The sequence below is a fragment of the Cetorhinus maximus genome, chromosome 8 (genome assembly GCF_964194155.1).
Source record: "Cetorhinus maximus chromosome 8, sCetMax3.hap1.1, whole genome shotgun sequence".
In the NCBI taxonomy this organism is placed as follows: Eukaryota; Metazoa; Chordata; class Chondrichthyes; order Lamniformes; family Cetorhinidae; genus Cetorhinus; species Cetorhinus maximus.
This window is the reverse complement of record NC_135886.1, coordinates 48,006,240-48,032,843: the sequence shown is the minus strand read 5'-3', so window position 1 is coordinate 48,032,843 and position 26,604 is coordinate 48,006,240. Positions and strand designations below refer to the sequence as shown.

The 26,604-nt window shown below is 44.3% G+C and overlaps 1 protein-coding gene across 1 annotated transcript in view; it reads left to right on the top strand.

Annotated features, from left to right (window-relative positions):
- Positions 1-26,604, top strand: part of LOC144683279 (ras association domain-containing protein 8-like) — a 110,639-nt gene that overhangs the window by 6,883 nt on the left and 77,152 nt on the right. The window contains exons 2-3 of the mRNA XM_078546222.1: positions 17,089-17,315; positions 20,884-21,773. Of these exons, the coding sequence (XP_078402348.1) occupies positions 17,213-17,315; positions 20,884-21,773 (993 nt within the window). The 5' untranslated portion in view covers positions 17,089-17,212. The remainder of the gene's footprint in view (positions 1-17,088; positions 17,316-20,883; positions 21,774-26,604) is intronic.

The following is a 26,604-nucleotide window of genomic DNA, read 5'->3' as shown; positions in this document are numbered from 1 at the left end:
CCACAGTGAAGGAACAGTGATATATTTCCAAGTCAGGATCGTGTGTGACTTGGAGATTACTAGCCCTCTCACTACTGGAAACAGATTAACTATCAAATTCCCTTCTAAATGATTACCAATATCAGAGTGACTGATTTATGATGCTTCCTTTCTCCGCTGATGGACTTTAGTTATTAGAAAATGAGGAAAACTGTAAGTTGAGCACGCCAACCTCGACCTCAGGTTTTCCGATCCTCAGGCTGGTTAAATAAGGCTCCACAAAAGCTTTCGGGTCCTCGCAGAACGTACCCTTATTTCTTTTAAAGACAGAGGGGCCAACAATTGGGTTGGGTTGGCGGGAAGATTAATTGAGGCCTGGACAAACTACTAGGAAACAGCTGGATAAAAGCAAAAAACTGCGGATGCTGGAAATCCAAAACAAAAATACCTGGAAAAACTTAACAGGTCTGGGAGCATCTGCGGAGAGGAACACCGTTAACGTTTCGAGTCCGTATGAATCTTCAACAGAACTAAGGAAAAATAGAAAAGAGGTGAAATATAAGCTGGTTTAAGGGGGGGTGGGGGTGGGGGGGGGACAGGTAGAGCTGGATAGAGGGCCAGTGATAGGTGGAGATTGCCAAAAGATGTCATAGACAAAAGGACAAAGAGGTGTTGACGGTGGTGATATTAGCTAAGAAATGTGCTAATAGGTGACATTGAGGGTAGAAAGCAGGACAAGCAAGGTACAGATAGCCCTAGTTGGGGTGGGGTGGGGAGAAGGGATTGAAATAGGCTAAAAGGTAGAGATAAAACAATGGATGGAAATACATTTAAAAATAATGGAAATAGTGGGAAAAGAAAAAGATATATATAAATTATTGGAAAAAGGCGGATCGGAAAGGGGGTGGGGATGGAGGAGAGAGTTCATGATCTAAAGTTGTTAACTCAATATTCAGTCCGGAAGGCTGTAAAGTGCCTAGTCGGAAGATGAGGTGCTGTTCCTCAAGTTTGCGTTGAGCTTCACTGGAACAATGCAGCAAGCCAAGGACGGACATGTGGGCATGAGAGCAGGGTGGAGTGTTGAAATGGCAAGCGACAGGTCTGGGTCATGCTTGCGGACAGACCAAAGGTGTTCTGCAAAGCGGTCACCCAGTCTGCATTTGGTCTCTCCAATGTAGAGGAAACCGCATTGGGAAACAGCTGGATGCTAAAATCGGTACGGCTCGTATCCTGACAGAATGAGATCAGTTAGGCAGAAGGTCCTTCTTGTCTCCTGGCAGCAGACTGAGTGGTAAATATCCCACTAGCATTCTAACATGCTGAATGGCAGCCCATTAAAGAAAGTGTGGAAGGATGATCATTAAGCAACGTACACCCACATCTACTAAGATGCCACCAAACATCTCTGCACTAGCTGGCATCTCTGCTTGGCAATGACTATAGGAAAACTCTCTGTGCAGGGTTTGGGTTAGCAGTGAAGCAAATGTAAAACTGTGCCATAGGCTACAAGGATACCCCCAGCTACAGTGTAGCATTGGGGAGGCACATTCATTAACAATAATGGTCAACCCTGAGTAAACTGCAATGCTGAACTATGAGATTGGTGTCGTGGAGTAGCCAAGGTGGTCACCCTCCTCCACGTTACCTTGCACAGTGCTCTGACAGCTAATTCAAAGCTTTGCTGCCTCTACCCTGGCTGGCATCATGTTACATTCACATATTGGCTCCCTGTCCAGCAATGCCTCAAATTTAAAATTCAGATTCCTTCATGGCCTCACCCCTCCCTATCTCTAATCTCCTCTAGCCCTGCCTCTAGGTCCTAAATTCTGAAATTCCTTCCTAAACCTTCTGCCTCTCCACCTCTCTCCTCTTTTAAGATGCTCCTTAAAACCTTACCCTTTTGGTCACCTGTCCTAATATCTCCTTATGTGCCTCGTAGCCAAATTTTGTTTGATAGTGCTTCTGTGAAGCACCTTGGGACATTGTATGTCAAAGGCACTATATAAATACAAGTTGCTATTGTTTTTTTTTTGCCTGAAGGCTCATTCCCGCACCTTTAGGCTCCTTTTGCCTTCGGTCTTGTCCATCAATGTTTAGCCCATTTTCTCGGCAGGCTTGACAAATGCTTCTAAAGAGTTACATTCTGGCCTTTTCCAAAGGCTGTCAGAATTTTTGTTCACCTATTCTGGCACTCCCCTTTAATTGCCCTCTTTCCTTTTAATTTCCACTTAAACACAATAATCCCTGTACCTGCCCTTTTGGCCCCTAAAGCTGTGCAGATGTGATAGCTATAGACTGGGGAACAAACAGCACACTTCCATTCCAGTAATTCTTTGTATGAAAACTACACCATCAGCAGGAAATCTCGGATAATAATCTTAAAATGGACTCAGCATTAAAAAGGGGCCACCGGGCAAGTGTCCAGACAATAAGCCCCTTGGAATGTGGAAAGTGGGGTCCTATGATATAAATAGGATCTCGATTGCTATTTATAAGTTAGAACTGGTCAAGCATGATCCATCTGGTTCCATGGGTAGGAGACCTTAAAACAACAACGAAAACACCAATTAATACAGTACCTTTAATGTAATGAAATGTCAGGCACTTCACAGGAGCATTATAAAACAAACTGTGACACTGAGACACATAAGGGGATATTTAGTCAGATGACCGAAAGCTTGGTCAAATCGGTAGGTTTTAAGGAGTATCTTAAAGAGGAAAGTGAAGTATGGAGGCAGAGGATGTAGGGAGGGAATTCCGGAGCTTAATTGGGATATAGGCAATTGAAATAATAGTAACCAAAATACCCCCACCCCACCCCCACCACCAACAAAAGACAAATGTTGAATACTTTTTGTGGGTCTTTGAGAAGAAGCAGTGTTACTGAGCGATTCATTGGGCCATTGAGGAAGCGCAAGTACAGGATTCTAGCAACAAACACAGCCGTAGTTAAACATATGTTATAACTTAATAGACTCTGGCTGTAGTGATGTACCATCCCACCACACACACCTCTCTCTCCCTCTCTCTTCTCTCTTTCAATGTGCTCCTGTCACAGATTCTAGGGTCTAAAGTTAACATTATTGCAACCATTTTATGGTTCTAGAATAGGCATGATAGTAAAGAACTTACAGGACACAAAGGATTTCAAACTAGTGCTAAATTGGTTGGATCTTTTTTTTTAAGGCTGCTCTGGTGGTTGCATGAAGTGAATGCAGGTCTCGTTTCAATACCGAAGGAGGTTTGTGGGCTTACTTCAGACCTAAAATCAACAGCACTCTCGATTTTGGGCCGACTGATGCTCTCTCGGCCTGGCTCGGACTGGCTTTTGTCACTCAGGGTGATGCAGTTGCTGCCTCTACACTCAGCTGATTTACAGGCCTGCCGGTGACCAGCAGGCTTTTACCAGAGATCTGTCAAAATGATCAGGCCAGTTTGAAAATTCCGAATCGAGACAGAAGGCTGGAGCAGCAGCCGGTGTTAAAATAAACAGCCATTAGCTCTGTGGATGGCTCTATAATCTCTGTCTCAGGCACTTCCTCAGACAGCACAGTCTCACTGCAGTATGGGCCTACCCATAAAGCAGTGTCTCTCACACAAAACTGAGGGGAGAAGAGAAAATAGCATCAGTGCACAAATTAACTTTAATTGATGTGTATTACAGACAGTTCTCAAGGGGTTTGCCCATATTTGAAGGGGACTGTGCAGAGAGACCTGAAGTGCTGGCTCAGGACAGATAGCTAAATGTCGTATCACTTTCCACTGATTTTCAGCAGTCCTGTGCATCATGCTGTAAAAATTGCATTCCTTATGGTGGTGCGATTTATTAAGTAGCTGCTTGGATATGTACATCCCCTGTGCATTGGGCCTGTGCTGCAATTTCAGCGAGTTCCTCTCCTGAATCAAATCAGGATACAGGTTGTCTCTTAATGTATTGACTCGTACTGGGGTGACCATAAGACCATAAGAAATAGGAGCAGAAATTAGGCCATTCGGCCCACCGAGTCTGCTCCGCCATTCAATCATGGCTGATAAGTTTCTCAACCCCATTCTCCCGCCTTCTCCCCATAACCTTTGATCCCCTTACCAATCAAGAACCTATCTATCTCGGGTGCAGATCCTCTCCTGAAACACTGATTCAGGCAGGGGTACAGGTCCCCTCCTGAATCAGGATTTTGCTACGTTATTGTTTTCCCATTACACATCACACCATGCTGTGACCCCAGTGGCATGGAGTATGTGAATGTGGAGGACTGAAGGATTGCAAATGTTAGGCTCTTGTTCAAAAAAAGGTTGTAAAGATCTGCCCTGCAATTACCAGTCAGTTTAACTTTGGTGGTGGGGAAGCTTCTAGAAACAATTACTCGGGATAGAGTTAATAGTCACATGGAAAATTGTGGATTGATTCGGAAGAGTTGGCATGGATTTATTAAAGGAAAATCATGGGCAGAATTTTGCCCTTGATGGGCTTGGCGGGGGTGGGCGGGGAGCTGACTGCCACCCGCAGTTGGCACCAGACAGCGATTTCTCGCTGGTGGGCCAATTAAGGCCTGCCCAGCCTGAAACGCGAGCGGCAGCGCTGAGCACTGCCTGTGTGGTGGGGGGGGGGAAGAGGGCAAGCGGGCTGAGCACGAACTTCACGCATGCGCACAAGTGAGCGCTTCATAATCTCCCTGAGTCACAGGGATATGAAAAAAAAGTAATAAAAGAAATAAAAATGTAATGAAACATGTTCCCTCACGTGACTCTTTCACATGAGCAGGGACATGTTATTAATGAAAAATTAAAGTTTTTATGTTTATTTGCTTTTGGAAACCTCATCCCACCCATGGATAAGGTTTCCAAAAAAATGCAAAGGCCGCTTGGACTTTTCTCCTGCCCGTCAACCATTAGGTTGGACGGGCAGCGAAAATTTTAGGTTAATTGATTACTTAATGGCTTTAACAGGCCTTTTAAATGTTGGCAGGTGCTCTGCCAGCTCCGGTGTGCACCCGGCGACTGAGCTATCATGTGATTGTGAATTGACATCGGCACGCTTGGCTGAAATCAACGTGCGTCATTTCACACTCAAGCGGGTTGGGTGCGTGCCTGCCCGCCGAGTGAAAATTTCTGCCCCATGTCTAACTAACTTGCTGGATTTTTTTTTTTAAAGAGGTAATAGAAATGGCTGATGAAGGCAAGGCCATTGATGCGGTATATACAGACTTCCAAAAGGCGTTCGATACAGTGCCACATAACAGAATTGTGAGGAAAGTTATAGGTCATGGAATAAAGGGGACAATAGCAATGTGAATACAAAATAGGCTGAGGGATAGGAAACAGAGAATAATGGTTAATGGGTATTATATGTTAGATCTAGGTGTGCAGGGGACAATTTCAAAGTTTGCGGACAACACCAAACTTGGGAAAATTGTAAACAGTGAGGAGGACAGTGTAGACAGCGATTTCTCGCTGGTGGACCAATTCAAAAGGACGTTGGCACATTGGTGGAGCAGGCAGATAGGTGGCAGACGAAGGACAATGCGGAGAAGTGTGAGGTGATACACTTTGGTACAAAGAACATGGAAAGACATTATAAAATAAAGGAGACTATTCTAAAGGGTGTGCAGGAGCAGAGAGACCTGGGTGTATATGTACATAAGTCATTAAAGGTGGCAGGACAGGTAGAGAAAGCTGTTTCTAAAGCATACAGTATTCAAGGCTTTATTAATAGGGGCATAGAGTACAAGAGCAGTGAGGTTATGATGAACTTATATAGGACATTGATTAGACCTCAGCTGGAGTATTGTGTACAGTTCTGGGTGCCACACTATAGGAAGGATGTGCCTGCCTTGGAGTGAGTGCAGAAGAGGTTTATGAGAATGGTTCTAGGGCTGAGACACTTCGGTTATAAGGAAAGATTGGAGAAGTTGGGACTGTTTTCCTTGGAGAGGAGAAGGCTAAGAGGAGACTTGGTAGAAGTTTTCAAAATCATGAGGGGTCTGGACAGAGTAGATAGGGAGAAACTATTCCTGCTCGTAAATGGATCGAGAACCATAGGGCACAGTTTTAAAGTGTTCTGCAAAAGTAGCAAATGCGAAGTGAGAAAAACTTTTTCGCACAACGAGTAGTTAGGGTTTGGAATGCACTGTCTGGAAGTGTGGTGGAGGCAGGTTCAATTGAGGCATTCAAGAGGGCATTGGATGATTGTTTCTATTTAAATGTGCAGGGTTACAGGGAAAAGGCAAGAGTTTGGCACTAAGTTAAAATGCTCAGAGAGCAGGTGCAGACACAATGGGCCGAATGGCCGCCTCCTACACTGTAACAATTCTGTGATTAGCAGCTCGGGTGGAGCAAATCTTCTCCAGCTCGTGTTCACATTCCCCTCTGGCACAGTTCAGGATAACACTCTTCACCATTTCTGTCCCAGTTGACATTGGCACCCTTAACCTACTTTGCCCAGTTCAACAACAACAACAACAACTTGCGTTTTTAAGGCACCTGTAATGTAGTGGAACATCAAGGCATTTCGCTGGAGCATTATCAAATAAAATTTTACATTGCTCCACATAAGATATTAGGACATTACGAAAGGCTTGGTTAATGAGGTGGGTTTTAAGGAGCAGCTTAAAGGAGGAAAGAAATAGAGTGAGAGAGGTGGAAAGGTTTAGGGTGAAAATTCCACAGTTTGGGGCCTAGGCAGCTGCCAAAGGTGATGAGATTAAAATGGCGGACGTACAGGAGGCCGTAATTGGAGGAGCACATTCGAAGGGTGTTAGGGCTGGAGAAGGTTACAGAGATAAGGAGCAATGAGGCCAAGGAAGGATTTGAAAACTAGATGAGAATTTTAAAATCAAGGCATTGCTGGACTAGAAGCCAATGAAGGACAGTGAGCACAGGGATTTTGGGACTTTGTGCGAGTTAGAACACAGCAGAGATTTGGATGAGTTCAAGTTTATAGAGATTGGAATCTATAAGGCTGTCCAGGGAGCACTGAAATTGTTGAGTTTAGAGGTAACTAAGGCATGGATTGGGGCTTCAGAAGCAGATGAGCTGATGCAGGAGATGAGTGATGTTATGAAGGTGGAAATAGGTGCCCTCAGTGAAGGGGCAGATATGGGTTTGGAAGCTCAGCTCATAGTCAGATAGAACACCGAGGCTGTGAATGGTCTAGTATAGTCTCAGACAGTGGCCAGGGAGACAGATGAGTTGGTGGATAGGTATTGGAGTTTGTGGTGGCTTTGGCCTTCCCAACATTTTATTTGGCAGAAATATCTGCTCGTCCAGTATTAGATGTAGGACAAGCAGCCTGACAAATTACAGGCAATGGGTGAGTCAATAGAGGTGGTGATATGGTAGACCTGAAGGGCAACATGCAAATAAGAAATAGGAGTGGGTCAAAGATAGATCCTTAGGGCTCACCAGGTCTAACATTGCAGGAGCAAGAAGAGAAGCAATTGCAGATGATTCTCTGGCTATATCTGAATAGATAGAAATGGAACCAGACAAGGGCATCACACCCAGTTGGACGACAGTGATATGATCAGATGAGGAGGGGTCAAATAACTTCCCTCTTTTCCTTCTCATCGTTTGACCACAACAGGTTTTTTTTTTCTTGGATATATTTGCTGAAAAGATATACTTGCCAATTCCATACTGTTTGACTGTTTTCGTACTATGACTATAAAAGACACAATCAGACAGGTTTTCTTGAGCCTTAAAAAAAGAGAATAGTTTTTATTGTACTTAACCCAACCTGGGTAAAATAATAAAGACGTTCTGACACCATCACCCACCCACACCCCCCCCACCCCCACCCCACTCCACCGGCTCCCTCAAAACACACACATGCGCACACACACACAGACATACTCGAAGTTCACATACATACACGCACACATACATGTAGAGTAGATGGATTAAGTAATTTAGAGTCCAGTAAAATTAAAGGGGCAAACAACTCTTGAAGGTTGGTGACTTGGCTGGCTTCGGGCTGAATTATGTGGTCCTGCTGCTTTCACTTAGTGGCCCTGTTTTTTTTGGCATTCAGACAGTTTAAAGTTATAGACAGGCAATTTATCTATTCTTCTGGCGACAGCAACACTTGGTTGAGTTCTTTTTAAAATCTCTGTCTGCAGCACCTTTTATGGTCAAAATCGGCAGACAGGGTTCAACTTGCAAATTTGATAGAGGGGGCTGGGGGAGAAAAGGAATCCATTCAAGGTTCCTTCAGTATCTCAATTGCTTGTCCCTTCTGCAGAGAAAACAGGTGTTTAAACATACAAAGGGTTGGCTTGTCAATGATCTTCTCTCTCTCCAACAGGACAGTGACCCAAATATAGTTGTGGCTAGTGTATTCCGGTTACCTAGATTGGATCATGGCTGGGGTTTCCTCTCTCAGCCAGGATCCCATTGTCCAAGTGATTATGTCTAATGGTTTGTCTCCAACCAGTTGAGTACCCAGGTGAATCTCTGGATGTTTTGTGAATGGGATAGGAGATGACCCCATTCATCTCTATCAAGGCAATTATTCCTGATTTGGCTTTGCAGACAAGTTGCCTCCATTTCAACAGTTTTGGAATGTAGAAGCTACTGTGATGTGCAGCCAACTTTGACTATGATCCCAAGTCACTGGAATGTGGCTTTAGTCTTTAAAAACATAGTTATGAGTTTCCAGCCAGTAAATTCAAAAATCATATTTTGATATAAAGAACTGTTTCACAACAGAGGGCAGGTATTGGAGGAGGATGGCATGGCCAACTGTGTCAAAGGTGGTAGACAGGTTGAGAAAGATGTAGAGGGATAGTTTACCACAGTCACAGCTAGTCACGTAGAATGTTCATGCTGGCTCTCTTCACCATGGCACTCTTCACCCAGTCTGTCCCAGTTTATGTGACATTTTTCATACCTTTGTCTCATTTCATTCTTCTTGCTTTATTTTACTTCTCAACCTCTTCAGTTCACAATGACCAATTCCTCAATTCTCCACTTCTGCACCTGGTCCCATCAGGGCAATAGTTTCACAAGATCAGCTTCTATCAGGATTTGCTGGCCACAGCAGAATGTCAGTCCTCTAGCACAGCAAAGCAGGACAGAGAACATTACTGATATTCCCCTGTCCGTGTGAGAATTGAACACTCAGTCCAAAAGGCATGTATGCAGGATGTGGGTTTATTTCATTGGGCCTGCATATGAGAAGGGATGCAAAAATGACTGCATAGTTTTCTAATATATTGGCAAGTGTTAAGTTCAATCCTGTTTATACTCTTATCACTGATCCTATTATCACTCCGGACAGTATCATTCAAAACTGGAGTAACAGACTTCCGAAGGAGGCTGAATCAGTTGACTTGCTCTTCTTCCATGCCATGACGTGGCAGGTGATGTGTGCCAGATGGATCAAATCCGCAAGGGAAACTTGGCCACGCTATCACAATGGTTTTGCAACTTGTATTTATTACGAGAGGTTCTATGGATTTGAATTCAGAAGTAATGAGCCCACTAAGACCATTAGAGATTTTAAAAACTAAATTAAAACCTTTATTAATAAAAGAAAAGATTTCAAACACATAACATAAGATTACAGGTACCTAATACTATGACAAATTCTAAAATTCTTACTTAACCTAACTTCCAACTACACACCCCCTTTAAGGCAACAGTCCAAAATAGATTTTAAATTTAAAGCAAGCCAATAAGTTATCACAGCAACCACTCGACAGTGGAATTCCAAAGACTTTTCTCCAACTTTAGTTACTGGGCATGGCAGACTTTTGCAAAAATAGCTGGAGGCTTCTTCAAGGCTGTTTCACATACTTCTGTTAGACCTTACATGGCCCCCCCTACCTAGCCCTTCATTTCTCTTTTATATATGTTTCTCTTTCTTCAATCTGTAAATTCCATTGTTCCGTATGCCTTTGCAAATTTACCTTCCCCATAATATAAAAATCTTTCATGTTGCCAATATGACCTCTTTCCTTTTAGGAAAAATAAACACACTGCTTGGCCTTGCTTATCTTACCAGTTGTAAATATCCTACCATCCCTTTGAAATCCAAACAATTCCTTCGTTTATCTAAAAATGCAAATTTTCTTCACATCTTATATGCTAAGGCCTCATCCATATTTACTCATTAGCATTTCAAATACCCTTCCACACCTAAATCCTTTTCGTAATTTCAAGCTTGCAGTCAAGCTAACTCCAATTCAATTAAATCTCACACAGACAGAGTTGTCCATACTCACCCCTATAAACCTATTTTGCAACAACCCACAATAAAATTATGAAAATTATTATAGTTTCGAAACATCCATGTACACCCATTGCATGGGAACCCAAACCCACGTAGCATTAACAGGTAAAACCAAAGTTGCAGGTCAGGTGTCCATTACAGAAAACTGCCCAATTTTCTTTTCCAATGATGGGGTTTCTATGACAATGCCTAGCCATTGAAAATTAACATCAAGTGCTTCTCCAACTCATTCTTCCTCAAGACCTCAACACTAAGGAACTCTCTCCCTTCTATAAATTATATATTGGCTCATAAATGGTTAGCTTCACTTAGCCAATGTACTGCACCATTTTTCATCCTGCACTATGGGCCTTAGTTCTTCAAGCAGATTTCTCAATTAAAATAACAGCATAACATTAAAGATGAGTCATTTGTCATTAGTGCTCTCACCAGAGAGGTTTGTATCTGCGAACACATTTACCCCAGACTTTGGATAATAGGATGGATGGTTCCAGTCTCAGCTCCTCCAGTTGATGGCAGAGCCTCTTTAAGGCATTAAAGCCTCTGGATAATCAGTGTTACAGTTGTGGGGCTTCTTTCAGACTCATAATCCCAGCGATTTATAATTTGTACCACAAAGAGACAGAAAGCTTAGGGAGGTAAAGGTCAGTCAGCACAAAGCAGCACTGCCCTTTCTTTGTTAATCCCCTTGACAGCTGGCAAAAAAAAGATTTAAATCCTGGATGGTTTTGTCTGCAGATCTGGACAGATGAAGAAAGGATTTAAATATTGGAGAGTCCCAGAAACCAGCATGGGGTGGTTATCAATTAGACAATGTGCGCGTAGTTGACAAGTTAAGCCCCAGCTTTTATCCACACCGTCAATAGCTGAGGATGCACTTGCATTATTCCATCTCTCTGTGTGACGTCCTGTCTATCTGATGTATTCACTTTATCAGGAAACATTATTTTGCACGAAAGGTCGTGTAAATCTGGAACTTGCTCCCTCAAAAGATTTTTAATGCTGGGGCCCAGTTGAAATTTTCGAGATGAAGATCAATCAGTGATTGAGGGGTAATGGCAGATAAATGATCTAGTTGATTGGTGGAGCAGGCTCGAGCAGCAGAATGGCTGCTGATTTCTCAATGACATGGCAAGCCCTATCTGCTGAGATGACACTGGTGTAATCAGCATTCCTAAATGTTTCAAATCAGTTGCAGCTAAATGATGCATATCTCTAGAAAGAGGATCTGCATGGTTGATGGGATGTCAGATTAGAGGGAGGCCAATGTTTTTCTCAATTACTGAGCTCCGAAATGTCCGTGCTTTAATCCTGGGCCGGAAATGTGGAAAAAGCCAAACTGTGTCAGCACAAGCCTTCTCCAGTTCATTAAATCCCTAACAGGGGAGGGGTCCTACTGCAGAGATGATGAATAATGACCTTTCCTGGAGACCTATGTAACCTTCAGAATTATTCAGTCCTCCTGACAGCTCTTCAGCGTTCAGATGTAATTTGTAATCATCTATGGTCATCTGACAGTATGTTGATCTTACTGAGTAACCCTTATACTGCTGAATAAAGAGCATAAAGAGCAACTTTGTACAGTTACACAGGAAATAATCTTTACCTCACTAATTAAATAGGAACTCTGCACTGTACAGTGAATAACCCTTGCTGAATTAACACCAAATTCATTCACTTACACAGTGAGTAACCCTTACCCTGCTGAATAAACAAGAATTCCATGCAGTGACAGTGTACAACTGTGGCTCATCGGTCTACAGTAATAACCGTGTCTAACACTTCAACACTAACTTGCTGAAAAAACAGGCTTTAGCTATAATAAAAACAGAAAATGCTGGGAATACACAATAAGTCGGGCATCATCCATGGATCAGGAGAAAAAATAATTAAAATTTCAGATTGACGACGATCAGAACTTCCAAAGTGTCATCGATCTAAAAAATTAACTGTTTTTCTCTCTCTACAGATGCTGCCAGACCTGCTGAGTGTTTCTAGCATTTTCTGTTTGTATTTTGGACTTCCAGCATCAGCAGCATTTTGCTTTTTGTATTAGGCCCAAGTTATAGTCATGATCTCTAATTCTGGTCTCTTGCACATCCCTGATTTTCATGCATGCACCATTGGTGGTTGTGCCTTCAGCTGGCTAGGTCCTAAGGAATTCCTTCCCTAAACCTCCCCATCAATCTCTTTTTTCTTCATTTATTTTTGCATGGGATATGGACGTCACTGGCAGGGCCAGCATTTGTTGCCCATCCCTGAACTGATTGGCTTGCTCAGCCATTTCAGAGGGCAGTTGTAGGTCTGGAGTCACACGTAGGACCAGACCAGGTAAGGTTGATAGATTTCCATCCCTAAAGGGTCCTCGTGAGCCAGATGGGTTTTTACAACAATCGATGATAGTTGTCATGGTCACCAGTACTGAGTCTAGCTTTATATTTCAGATTTACTAACTGAATTTAAATTCCACCAACTGCCATTGTGGGATTTGAACCCTTGACCCCCAGAGCATCAGCCTGGGCTTCTGGATTACTACTCCAGTGACATTACCATTAAATACCTTATTCTTCTAAGACCCTCCTTACATCCTACTTCTTTGATCAAGCTTTTTGATTATTTGCCCTAATTTCATATGTGGCTCAGTGTCAAACTTTATTTGTTCCTGTGAAGTGCCTTGGGGTATTTTACTGTGTAAAAGGCACTATACAAATGCAACTTGTTGTTGGTAGATTTGATGATTTTTCACAGGAAATGATGGTGAAAATCATGGCTCAATTTACATGAAGAGCTGTCAATACTAACTGGATGTAGTATAGGAAATATATAAACTACTGTATGGCATGGAGTTTAATTGGGTATTTGGTTGCTCGCAGTATGTCCAGAGGAACATCCCTTGATGGGTATCTTCATCTCATCTAAAAGGCAACATCCTGAACTGTACAGCACTCCCTCTATACCACACCAGAGTGTCAGCCTGGATTTTGCATTCAAATTTCTTGATCTGCGGGAGTGTTACCCACTAGGTTGATATGTAACATCAACACTGAGGTGGGAAATATCAATAGACTGCAGGTGGTAGCAGGTAGTGGTGAACTAAATCTGTTGATCCAGGAGGATTTCCTGAGCCAATATGTCCCCACGTGGGAAACCAAGGCTGTTAATTCGAACACACATTCGCTATACAGCGATTGGGCTTCAGAGCCCTGGCTGAGTAGAGATGGGTTTGAACTGACACTGTATTTATATCGCAATATTGTCTCTGGTGACAGCCTTGGCATGGGAGGCAGAGCTGTCATATAATTCTGCCAGCACCATTATTGCCAATGGAACACAGCACTACTTCAAGCGGCACTTTTCCATGCTAGCATGCAGCACTACCCAAACGCTTGGCATGTTGGCAGTCAGTTTTTTTGCTGCATGCTCAGTCCAGCAAAGCTAGTCATGGTTGTGAATCCACACTTGTGTTTTCAGGAACATCATTCCCCTGAAGCATGGCGGGGAGGTAGAAGATTTCAGAGTGCACAGAGTCAACATTAGCAGAAGCATTTCTATCTGGAATGAATCCGCCTGAAAGAAATAACTCTCACTTTCTGCTAAGATTTGTCTCCAGTTAATTCTAACTCCATGCCACTTTGCAGAGGGAGACGTGTCACTTCACTCGATGCAGTTCCACGTCAAAGACTTTATTTTGATATTATTATGTTGCTCAAGGCAACATAAAGAGGCCATGTGATTCGTTGAGGCATGTTTGTATATCTGCATTTACCACAGTTTGCTGCCCTGTTGCCACAATGATGCGTAAAATATCCTGGCAGCAGTGAAAATAACCATCTCTGAATATCAACCAATCATTGCTGTACAAGCTATTGCTAATCGCCTGGAGACTGCTGCAAACAGTCCAGCAGAAAATTCACTGAGGAATTAAAAATGTAGGGTCTTTTGCTCATTTGCTTTGAGCATTTTTATTTATTAATTTTAAAAATATTGGAGATGCAAAAATAAGATGAACAATGTTCCCTCCAGAACTTGCCAGATAGGGGACAAACTCCTTCACCTTCACCTTGCATCCATTCCAATTCAATGGGTTCTGAGATGGCTGATAAGTCCAATGCACAATCTGCAGACTCTGCCACATGCAAAGTTATGCTTGAAGGGTTGGGTAGGTGAATTGTTTGGAGGTTAGTGCGCTCCCTCCAACGCCTTGACTGCGCCTCTGCATTTTCCCGGCAAAGTCCCTCGAAGTGCCTTTCCAATGAAGTTTCTCTATTTTGGTCAGACACAAGCCAAGTTCTTCCATGTGTTGGCAGGGATGTTTGACCTCTTCAGGGATGCTTTCAGGACATCCCTAAAGTGTTTCTGCTGGCCTCTTGGGAGTCTCCTGCAGTGACTGAGTTGAGCAGTTGCTTCGGGAGTCTGGTGGCAGGCATATGAATGACATGTCCCAACTAGTGGAACTGGTTTTGAGTGATTAGTGGCTCAATGTTGGGTCAGTTGGCTTGGGAAAGGACGTTGCTGTTGGAACATCTTTCTTGCCACAGGATTCGGAGGATCCTGTGAAGGCACCACTGGTGGTTTTTCTCTACTGCTTATTGAGGTGCCTGTTGTAGGTTGTCTAAGTCTCCGAAGAATATAGGAGTGTAGGGATCACTGCTGCCTGGTAAACCATAACATTAGTCTGAGGTTTGAGATCTTGGTCCTCAAAAATACTCTTTTCCTCAGTTGGCTGAAAGCTGAGCTGCCACATTCGAGGCACAAGCAGATGACAAAGTTCATCATTGCCTCCATCAAGAAGAGGCACCCAAGACACAGTAAATGGGGACAAACGGGCCACACACAAGAAGCGGTCCCTTCAAGATGCACACAAGTGTGGCCATGTGACAATCTTAAAGGGACTGTACAGTGCAACAAACAGCAAAGGGAAATTAGAGGGAATATTAGAATCATCCAATTGGATAATAGCCTGTTCACTTTTCAATTGGTCATGGAAAGAAAGACTTGCGTATAATTAGCACCTTTCATGACCTCAGGATATCTCAAAGCACTTTTACAGCTAATTAAATACTTTTGAAGTGTAGTTATCGTTGCAATGCAGGAAACACAGCAGCCAATATACTCACAGCAAGCTCCAACAAACAGCAGTGGGATAATCCTTTTTTTTGTGTGAAGTTGTTTGAGGGATAAATATTGGCCAGGACACCAGGGAGAACTCCCCGACTCTTCTTCAGAATAGAGTTCCCTAAAAGGGCCAACAGGGGCTCTGTGTAACATCTCATCCAAAAGCCAGCACCTCCAACAGTGCAGCACTCCCTAAGTACTGGAGCATCAGCTTAGATTTTTGCACTGGCTCTGGAGTGGGACTTGAACCCACGACGCTCTGCTTCAGAGATGAAAGTGCTACCAACTGAGCTGCAGCTGACATCTTGTGGACCTAGAGGTTGGGTGTGTCAAGAAACCAATGACGCGGTGGGGGGGGTTGCAGTTTAAGGCAGAAGGTCATGTGATAATTTCCAGGAATCTGTCCACCCAGTGTTGTTAAGCTGAACACAACGGCAGTAAACGGGTCACTTCCATTATGGACTGCTTTGAACCAAATTGAACTGGTTACAAATCAGGCCCCTCACTGAAATGTTCTGACTACAGCATAGCTATTGTCAACTGGAGAACTCTAGGTCCTTCAGAGCAAGGCCTGCAATATAGAGCAAATTAAAAGATTTGTAATTATACATCTCTCCCAGCGCTACATGCAAATAAGTGACGATGCTATTCACTCTCTTTCCCCAGAGTTAGATGATTATGAGCTTAAGCCACTGCTCAGGTGCTTGCTGTGGTGAAAGTGGCTTTAAATTGGCACCTTTTAAGGCTGACGGAAGGTTCTGTAGCTGCTTGTAAACCTCCTGTTCATAGAGAGAGCCCAGGTTATCAAAGTCAGAAAAAGAAAGTTGGAGATTACTTTCTTTTTTTTACACTTTGTGTGATAGATTTATATTAGCCAGGCATACACATACGTATTGGTATTCTGAGTCAGAGGGTGGTGAGTTTAATACCTACTCTAGAGACTTGAGCACATAAAATAGGTTGACCCTCCAATATTTCATCTAGAAGGTGCTATCTTTCAGATGAGATATTAAACCAAGATCCCATTTCACTACTTTGAAGGAGGGGAAGGGAAGTCTCCCCATGTCCCTGCCAATAATTATCCCTCCAGCAGCATCAACAAATCGGATTACCTGGACCCAGATTTTTGCTCCCAACTCGGCACACTCGCCTCTGGCCAAGCTGCCCAAACAGCCAGATTTCCATTTGGGAATGTGGGTGCATGATGGAGTCAAGCTCGCCATCCCCACAAAGCTCGGAGGTGACCACAAGGACTGCTGAGTGCCAAGGCGGGCTGGTTAAAAGACCTGCCTCAGTGCTGCACCACCCACCACCCCCCCTCCCCCCCACCAACTCTCCATGCCAAATCATGCCCCATGGCCACTCATGCCTCCATGCCAACTTATGCCCCTCTACCTACCCCCATGCCTCCTTATTGCCACTATGCCAATCTATACCACCCCCACCCACCCATGGCGCCATGCCATTTTGGCTAAAGCGTGGAGTCTCCACAATTCCATGAAAATCTGGGCCCTGGTCGATATTTCTTTACTACTTGTGAGACTTTGCTACGTGTAAACTGGTTGCCACACTTCCGACATTGTAACAATGGCTACATTTCCAAAAGAAAAGTACATTATTTGCTGTCAATGCAAGCCTCTCTTTCTTCCTTTCCATTTGCGGTTGTGAGCGATGTGTTTTGTTAATGAGCAATGGGCTGTAAGTGGGCAACACTGTGTCTTTCAACTCAAAGCTCTGATTTCAATTTTCTTTTCTCTTCCCAGGTTCAGTCTTCACCTAGCAAGAGATGCTCAGTACTAGTCTGAGGAGAGGCTATTGAAAGTCTTCATGAAGATTCAGCATTGAGAGCCTCTGAACCGCCCCCTCTCCCGATCTGAGCTTTGGACCATGGAGCTGAAGGTGTGGGTGGACGGAGTTCAACGAGTGGTCTGCGGGGTCAATGAGAAGACCACGTGCCAAGAGGTGGTCATAGCCCTGGCTCAGGCCATGGGTAAGAGAGTATTTTCTGTCTGGTGTTAGGTGATATAATAATCCCACAAAATCCTGACCATTCCAGATTGGAATTGGCAGGATCACCTTCATCATAATGGGGATGGTGGGTGGGGGCAACTTTTTGTAACATAGAAAATGGTTTTGTTTCTCTACTGTTATGATCTCGCATACGCTCAAATTCCTGTGGAGCATGTGGAGCGGGGGGGTGGGGTGGTGCGGGGTGTAGTGAGGCCAGTGATTATGGGCACGCGTGTGTCTCTGCCTCCTTCAGAAATCCCAGGGTCACATTACTTTGAATCATAGAATCATACTGCATGAAAGTAGGCCATTCGGTCCATCATTTTTGTGCAGGCTCATTGGCACAGCAATCAAATTTGTCCCATTCTTCTCATTCTCCATGGACCCTTTCCTTTCAAATGTTAATCCAATCTGTGTCCCCTGGTTGCCAACCCTCTAGCCAGTGGAAACAGTTTTTCCCTATTCAATCTATCAAAATGGTGCCTCATTTTGAAGACCTTTGTTAAATCTTTTCATAATCGTCTCTGTTTTAAGAAAAACAACCCCAACTCTCGAGCTCCACAAGATGAAGACACCAGTACCATTCTAGTAACCCTCCTCTGCACCCTCTTCAAGGCTTTGATACCTGTCCTGAAGCGTGGTGCTTAAGAATTGGACATGATTGTTCAGCTGAGGTCTAACCAGTTTCACAAGTTCCTAATTTTTTGCACTCGACGCCTCTATTTATGAAGCCAACGATCCCATATTTTGAGAACCTGGGGCTGCCAGGTATGGGGATAATAGGGGATGAATTTGTAGCACTTAGCAACTGTGCCAGTGAGCCTATGGGGCTGTGACAGGGCCCCTCCAAAGTTTAACCACTTCCCTGATGTACGTCTCTTTTCTGCCTATTTTGCCCCTTCAGTTAATCACTTTGCAAATGGCTGACTTCACTGGCCTTTAGGTGCTGAAATAAGCTCCGTCCTTGCACAGCCTTAAGGGGCAATAGGATCTCCCTGAATCCAGGATATTTGGAGGGAAATTAAATTGCCTTCATCGCACTGGCTTAGTTTAGAAAATGGAAGCAAAAGAAGACAATTTCATGGGGATGTAGTCAATGCTCCAAAGACACCTGAAACCAACCCCAATCAGGTGATTTTATGTTTTGGGCATCCTGGGCATTGCTTAAAACGGACGTAAGGCTCCCTGCTTATGCTAAAGAGTGGTCTAACACCTGCTTGATGACTTGAAATTAGGAAACTCCGCTCGGGCTTTCCTGCTTAGAGTGCCACCACCAACAGAAGGTCATGTGGAGCCAGGAGGAGCAGGTATCTTCTCCCAGGAGCTGCTGCTGGCCCGATGGCTCCCTTCCCATTCACTTGGCCTGGAACCTACCTCAGGCACATTTGGCCTGCCCCAATCGCTTCCTTTCCCGTCCTCCCCACCCCCAGGAATTTACCTGAAAGGTGCTCCCTGAGGCAGGCAGCCCAAGTTGGACTGATTAAAATAGCTCCTGGAGAGGCTGGCAGCTTACTGTAGTTATTATAAAGAAACCTGAGGCACAATTTCAGGCAAATCTTGGTCACCTGGCTTCAGGCTTGTGATGTGTGCTGTTGGTTATGTGTCCAGAAACAGGCTGTAATGAATTTATACCCCAGTGTTCATTGTAAAATTCAGTATTGACTATTTAGATAGCCCCTAAGGGACAGAAGAATATGGCCTATATTTTCAGAGTAAATTATAAGCGGTTGGCTTAAATGGAAAGTAAAATTTAGGGAAAAGTATAAAACTAATGGTCAATCTAATCCAGTCAGTTTCCCTTGGGCAGATTAGGTTAAAAACACCCTCTGTCTTGCACTTCCCTCCATGCTTCTGGCGAAGCTAGGTTGGTGCAGCAGCAGAAAATCCGAGAGAGTTCAAGGCTTAAATCTTGCTGAATGTGCTGCCATTTTACTCCAACGCAGCCATACTGTGGCCAGCCAAGGTGGTGACTGCTCCATCTGCTGGAACCAACAGGCACTGTAGCCAACTCAACAAATTTGGAGCACCCTCTCCTGGAGGCTACTGAGAACCTGGACAATGAACAAGGGGAAGAATTGCTCTCGTCACTGCACCGTCGGTGATAATAAATGAGGGGATGTTTGACGCATTCATGAGAGACTCCACCAGCCACCATTTTAACACAGATGTTGTTACAGATTTATCTTAAATGAATCCTGACATCTGCTAAATTAATGGACAAAAGATCACCTTACAAAATACCTTTGGTGTTTGCCTTCTGATATTGTCAATGGTCATTTTTAGGCTGTTGTGTAGCAGCCCTTTAAATTCATAAAGAATTTGTGCATACAAAGCAACCAGAATGATTAATCCTCCAGAGCCCATCCCGAAAAAATGTTAAATCTATATGGAGCCTTTTCATGACCACCAGATGCTCAAAGCGCTTTACAGCCAATTTATCACTGTTACTGTTGTAATGTAAGAAAGAGGGCAGCTGATTTGATGCAGCAGGCTCTCACAAACAGCATTGTGATAATGACTAGATAATCTGTTTGTTTTTGTGATATTGATTGAAAGACAAATATCGGCCATCAGGGATATCTTCCCTAAGCTGCTCTTCAGTATAATGCTATGGCACCTTTTAGATCCACCTGAGAGGGCAGATGGGGCCTCAGTTTAATAACTGATCTAAAAGACAGCACCTCCAACAGTGCTGCCTGGAGTGTCAACTTAGATCTTTACACTGAAGCCCTGGAGTGGGACTTCAGCCCAGAACCAGAGGTGGGAGTGCCACCACCTGAGCCACAGTTGACACACACTGAGCCACACACCAGCCAATGAAGACAAGTCCCCCAGAACGACTTTGGATATTTGGACAATATCACCCATGTGAAGTAACTGTTGAATAGTTTAGACTATTAACACTTGAGTTTTTCTGCTTAATTAGGCAAGTGAGGGTATACCTGTAGGGTTTCAGGTGGATATAAAAGATCTGATGTCGCCATTTTAAGAGCAAGGAATTGTCTCAGTATCGCAGTCAGCTAGCCCAATCAGTTACTTAATTTCCTCTTTCTGGATTCATGCTGTGCACGAATTGGTGGCAACACCCAACAGTCACAGCCCATTACATATAAAGCACTTTGGAATGGCCTGAGAGCTGTGATTTATGCCATATTAATACAAGTTCATTTGATTTAATTGACAGTGAATCAGAGAGAAATAGAAAAGTTGTATTTTCAAAAGAGACACTGATGGTGTAAAATTGGCCATGGTATCAGGTTTGGCTCAATGGATAGACTCTTGCCTCTGAATTTTATAAACCCCGCTCCAGAGTCTTGAGCTCAAAATCTTGGCTTCCACTCCAAAGCAATACTAAGGGAGGTGCTGTCTTTCAGATGAGAAGCTAAACTGAGGCTTGATCTGTTCATCTCTGGAGGTGACGGAAGGTGCAATATCACTGCTGTTTTCTTTATTTCTGCTCCATTTAAGGATCAGGCTCTGTGAGCTACATCCCCCTTTCTTCCTGCGCAAAGCCGGTGTTAGCAACACTCTTTCACTTTTATTCGCAGGTCGTACTGGACGCTACACCCTGAGGGAAAAGTGGAAGGACGTTGAACGACATTTCACGCCAGATGAGAAACTCTTGCCATCCCTCAGTAAATGGGGCCAGCAAGCTAAGGATGTTCAGCTGATACTAAACCGCACCGGGCCCTCCCTTGGTCTGCAGCCTATTTCAGACAAGCCCCGAGGACCAGAGAGGAACATACACAGGCAGAGCCTCCCCTCACTAGCAAAGCTGCGGAATAAAAGTGACAAAAATAGTCACTTGAAAGAGGTCAAGAGGAAGTCCCTAAACTTTGCCGAAGGAGCTCGAGAGTGGCTGGAATCCTTTGGGAAGAGCAAAGAAGAAAAAGTCAAGCCTGAGAAAAAGGCCTCAAATTCTGATCAACATCCAGGAGAGGAGCTGAATCAGCTGCTCCACCTTCAGCAGGAGAAGTTAAAGAGTCTTCAAGCTGAGCTGGAGTTGACTGAAATGGAGATTGAAAAGCTGAAGGAAGATGATCAGTCAAAGGTCAGTGAGGAGATTAACAAACTCCAGGAGCTGATTGGTAAGAGGAGTGCCGAGGTGGAGGAAGTGGAGTTCTGGGAGAATGAACTGAAAGCTGAGCAGCTCCATGCGGGAGAGCTCAGGGCACAGCTACAAGAGATGAGGGAGAAACTGGAGGAGTGCGAGGAGAAACTGAGGGACTGTATACTGAAAACCCAGATCCTGGAGGCCGACACTGAAATGGCCAGGTCCCAGAGGGAATGGCAAGAGGCCAAATCCTGTCACGACATCAGAATCAAGGTAGAGGAACTGAAAGAGGAGATAAGTGTTAAATCTCAGGAAGCTGTTCAACTGAAGGAGGATGTAAGGCTGGTGGAGAAGGCCATTGAGAGGGTGGAAAATGAAATTCAGGTCAGTCTGTAGGAGGATTTTGGGCAATCCCAGTGCTGGTGACTTTTTTTGTGTGTTTGTATGTTTTACTTGTCATTGCTGAAAATCTGAAGAGTTGTGGAAAGGAATTTTCTGTTGGACTTTTCAATGAGTAAACATTGCTGTGCCCAGGATATCTATTCCCTCTATATGACAACACTCTGCCCATGTTGAAGGAGAGGCTGAAAACACTTTCCAAACTAATTTCCTCTTCCTCGCCTAAAGATGCTGATTACCTTCCATTACCTCCATCCATTTGGTCATTCATAATGTGCTGCTTAGCTATTAAACCGTGGAAGCATCACATCTGAATCCTAGATGTGTTCTGACCCAAATTACACACACAAACACACACGTGCGCATATATGTGTTCTAGTAAGAGGCGTTCGAAAGCAGTCAGTAGCCGGGCCCTGGCTGATTCATCTCCCTTTCTCTAACTCTGTGGTGCTGAGGCCAACTGTGAGAGTGGTAATGTTTTAGAGTCCCACGAGTTCATAGGGCAGCTCAGCAAAACCCATAAAGATCTGAGCAGGGGTACAAAGACACAAAAGTTGCAGAAGGAAAAGACTAGCTGATCCAACAAACCTGCCCCACACTCGTAATGGCAGGTACATCGTCACTAAACACCCCTACTCCTCCCGCCCTCCCTTCCCATGCTCCTTCTCCATCCACGCACAACCATGTAATCACCTGGGAAACGGGGACAATAAGGAGAAGATGATCTGCAAAGCCCCTCTCCAGCCCATATAGGCAATTTGGAATCACTCCAGGAGACCATGTGCGCATTGACTGTTAATCCACTTACCTTCTAATGTGATCCCTGTCCCCTGCAGTTAGGAACAGTCCAACTCTCTCTTGAAGGAAGAGAGTCAGTAGCCATCATACCATCCGCCATCACATTTTAGAGATTCACTGCTCTCTGACAGCTGGGGAGATGTGGGGGGAAATAGAAGGAAATGATCTGAGCAATGTGTAAGAGGGAGGAGGGAGGGCACCAGAGATATAGAGCAGTGCCTGGCAGTATCCACAGGAGAAACATTGGACAAGAAGACAACATGGAGGCCAATGGGGGAACCATCTCCAGTGCTTAACCTGCCTGGGTCAAGCTTAATAAAATAACAAGCACCAGAAAGTAAATCCAAAGGACAGGGTTGGTTGAATATAGAAGATTTCAAAGTGTGAAAATTGCATTTGAATGTTGTCTCTGGGTTGCCTGATGCTGCCTCTGTGATGGAGAGCCTGATAGCACACACAATGTGACCCAGTCACAGGATAACGCTAACCCACATGAAACCTTGCGGAGTTGGAGACAGACTCTAAATCCGCCATTCACTTGAGCATCCTTGGATCTGCAACCTGTCGCATGCTTAATAACCAGGATGATGAGTTCCAATAGCATCATGAGTGGGCCAGTCAGCCGCTTCACATTTGGAGCATCACTTAGGCACTCAAATCATGCCATGGGGAGGCACCCTAATTTAAATAAATGATGGTGCCTTAATAAGTCTTTGGTCCCATATTAGAAGCCACTGAGGGTATGTGGCTGATGATCAGCTTCAGGCCTTTTATGTCCAGCAATATGTTACTGGCTGCTGTGTGTCCAGTCTGGAGACCGATTGTTGCACTTGCATTCAGAGTTGCCAACTTTACTTGGATGTATTCCTGAAGGTTTCATCGTGTGACCTCCTGCTTCCAGCTGTCTTGCCATTGGTCACTCAACATGTCCATTCACTTGGCACACCCCCTTCCAATCAGAAAGCAAACAGATTCTTCATCGTTCACTTTCTTGACTGACAGTCAAACAACCGTTTCCCTCATCTCCAATGTTTTTATAACAAACGTATTTGAGGAAAATTAAAACAAAATAAATCTTTCTTCTTGTTTATTATTTTTCTCCTGGTTGCTTGTGGCAGTGTCCACAAGATTAACCTTTAATTCCTGGAGACTCCAGGACAATCCTGGAAGGTTGACAACTGTACCAGCTATACCTCCAGCCTTATCTGAGAGCATCTAACCAGACCAGAGAACAAGTCAAAATCTTCAGAATGCTCCAGTACCACACTGCACAGTACATTCCTGTACCAAGCCATCAGAGACGACTCCCAACACAAGGGCAGGGAACACCTGGAAGTTTTTACACAGCAGGACACTCTGTAAGGCCTACACCCTATCTAAAGTCTCGAACATTCCACAGGGGTTTGCAGCCAACTAAACAGACTGGCCCAATCCCATCTCCATATTTCATAGACTCCATAGGAGTCTCCCATGCTTTAACTTTACCTAACAATCCACAGGTAATTTTAACCCCATCTCTCCTCTCTTGGGGGCTGGGGTGCAGTCCCACGAACCCTCCACCACCTCTAAAACTTCACTTGGTGACAACCTGTCAGCAGGTCATTCAGCCATGGGGTGCCTGTGTCCTCCCGAGATCCGCACATGCTCCTTTCCAGTCCAGATCAATGGACTTCAATCTGTTGCTGCCTGATATTCCCCATCCATTCCCTAGCTCAAAGTGATATGGCCATACCACTCCCCTGCTGAGATCGACTAGCTGAGGCCAGACTGGTGACTGAGCCTGCAACCCTCCTGCTCTCTCTGGCTCAGCTACTCAAGTTTTTAATGGGAATGTCCTGAGGTGATTGAGGTTCAGGGGTGGCTAGGTATGTGCTCCTGGTCAATCTTCTGTATTCTAAGTGCCCAAGATTATAAAATTGGATTGGATTGGATGAGGTTGTTAGCATCCTGCAGCTGATGCCACTGAGAAGATTCCTTATTTCTATTTTTTTATTTTTTGAAAAATATTTAAACCAAACAGGGATTAAGTATTTCAAATTTCTGGCTGTGCTCACTGGAATGTATCACAGAGCTCTCTCTGCCCCCCGCCTCACTCACTACTCATTTAGATGCTATTCTTTTCTGCCTGGGCCCTCACCTTGCACGACCAGGAGACTCGTGGCTCATAGTTTAACCAACCTACTTCAAATTGACACACAATTATTTGTTGGTAATTCTAATTATGTATAATGTCAGCCACCGTTTATTGCTGCATTCTGTATTATTCCTACATCTGGAACCTGTTTGTAAATGGCAAATTTCCTGTAATGACCCCTTTCTGTGTAAATAAAGCTGTTTTATTTTTAAGTCATCAAAACAATCATTCTTTTCAGACTTCACCTCCTGAATTTTATCGGAAAGTTTCTGAGGCCTTTTGTTTCGATTTGTGTTGTTTAAAAACCTGTTCCTCCCCCACTGCCCCCACCCCGACCTAAACAACCAGCAGTCCTTTTTCTCCTCTGTCAACATCCTGGGGGTTACCATTGACCAGAAACTGAACTGGACTAGCCATATAAATACTGTGCCTACAAGAGCAGGTCAGAGGCTAGGAATCCTGTGGCAAGTAACTCAACTCCTGACTCCCTAGAGCCTGTCCACCATCTACAAGGCACAAGTCAGGAGTGTGATGGAATACTCTCCACTTACCTGGATGAGTGCAGCTCCCACAACACTCAAGAAGCTTGACACTGTCCAGGACAAAGCAGCCTGCTTGATTGGCACCAAATCCACAAGCATTCATCCCTCCACCACCAACACACAGTGGCAGCAGTGTGTACCATCTACAAGATGTACTGCAGAAACTCACCAAGGCTCCTTCGACAGCACCTTCCAGAACTATGACTACTGCCATCTAGAAGGACAAGATCAGGAGACACATGGGAACACCACCGTCTACAAGTTCCACTCCAAGCCACTCACCATCCTGACTTGGATGGGTCAAAATCCTGGAATTCTTTCCCGAACAGCACTGTGGGTGTATCCACACCAGGTGAATTGCAGCAGTTCAAGAGGCAGCTCACTACCACCTTCTCAAGGGCAATTGGGGATGGGCCTAGCCAACGATGCTTACATTCCATGAATGAATAATAAAAAAAAATTCAGAGGATTCCCCATTTCCAGCACATACTGCTGCTTGCATTGAAGCTGTAGCCCAGCCTGGGCACACCAGCCCTTGCTAAAAGGAGCTCTTTCATTAAATTTAGGTCTGCATATTGTACCTTGTGGGGCATCACAGTCGATTCTGATCCTCATGTCCATACATTTTCCTGATGTATCACAAGCTTGTGTTCAGAAGTAGACTCCTTCCTACTGCCTTCCTTCCACTATCTCCTCCTCGCTCCTACTTTCCTCTCCTCTCCATATCCCACCCCTTCCTCCCCTTATTCCTTTCCTCCTCTCTCCCCTTTCTCCCTCCCAATCTCCTCCTTTCTCCCTTTTCCTACCACTCTCCTTCTCCTCCTCTCATAGGAACAAGACTAGGCCTTTAACCCCCAGCCTATTCCACCATTCATTTAATTCATGGCTGATTTGCTGCCTAACTCCATATAACTGCTTACACAAAAACAGAAAATCCTGGAAAAACTCAGCAGGTTTAGCAACAACTCTGGAGAGAGAAACAGAGTTAACATTTCAAATCCGTATGACCCTTCTTCAGAGCTGAAGAGAAGTGGAAATGTGATGACATTTATACTGTTTAATAGGGATGCAGCAGGTCCTTGTCCCCATTTTCATTTCATTCTTCGTCTCATCCAACGCCTTAACAAGAAACTTTGTCTCTTCCTTTCAGGTACTAAGGAACGCAAGCTCCAACAACTCATTGATACCAACGCCCATCCAGGACCCTCTACCCCTTCCCGTCCCTCTGACCCCATCCGGTTTTCTAATCCCAGCCCTGGCTGCGTATTCATCATACCCCCTGACCTTCCCCTTTCTGATGCTGAACATTCAGTGTTCAGCAAAGGACTCAGTTTCATACCCT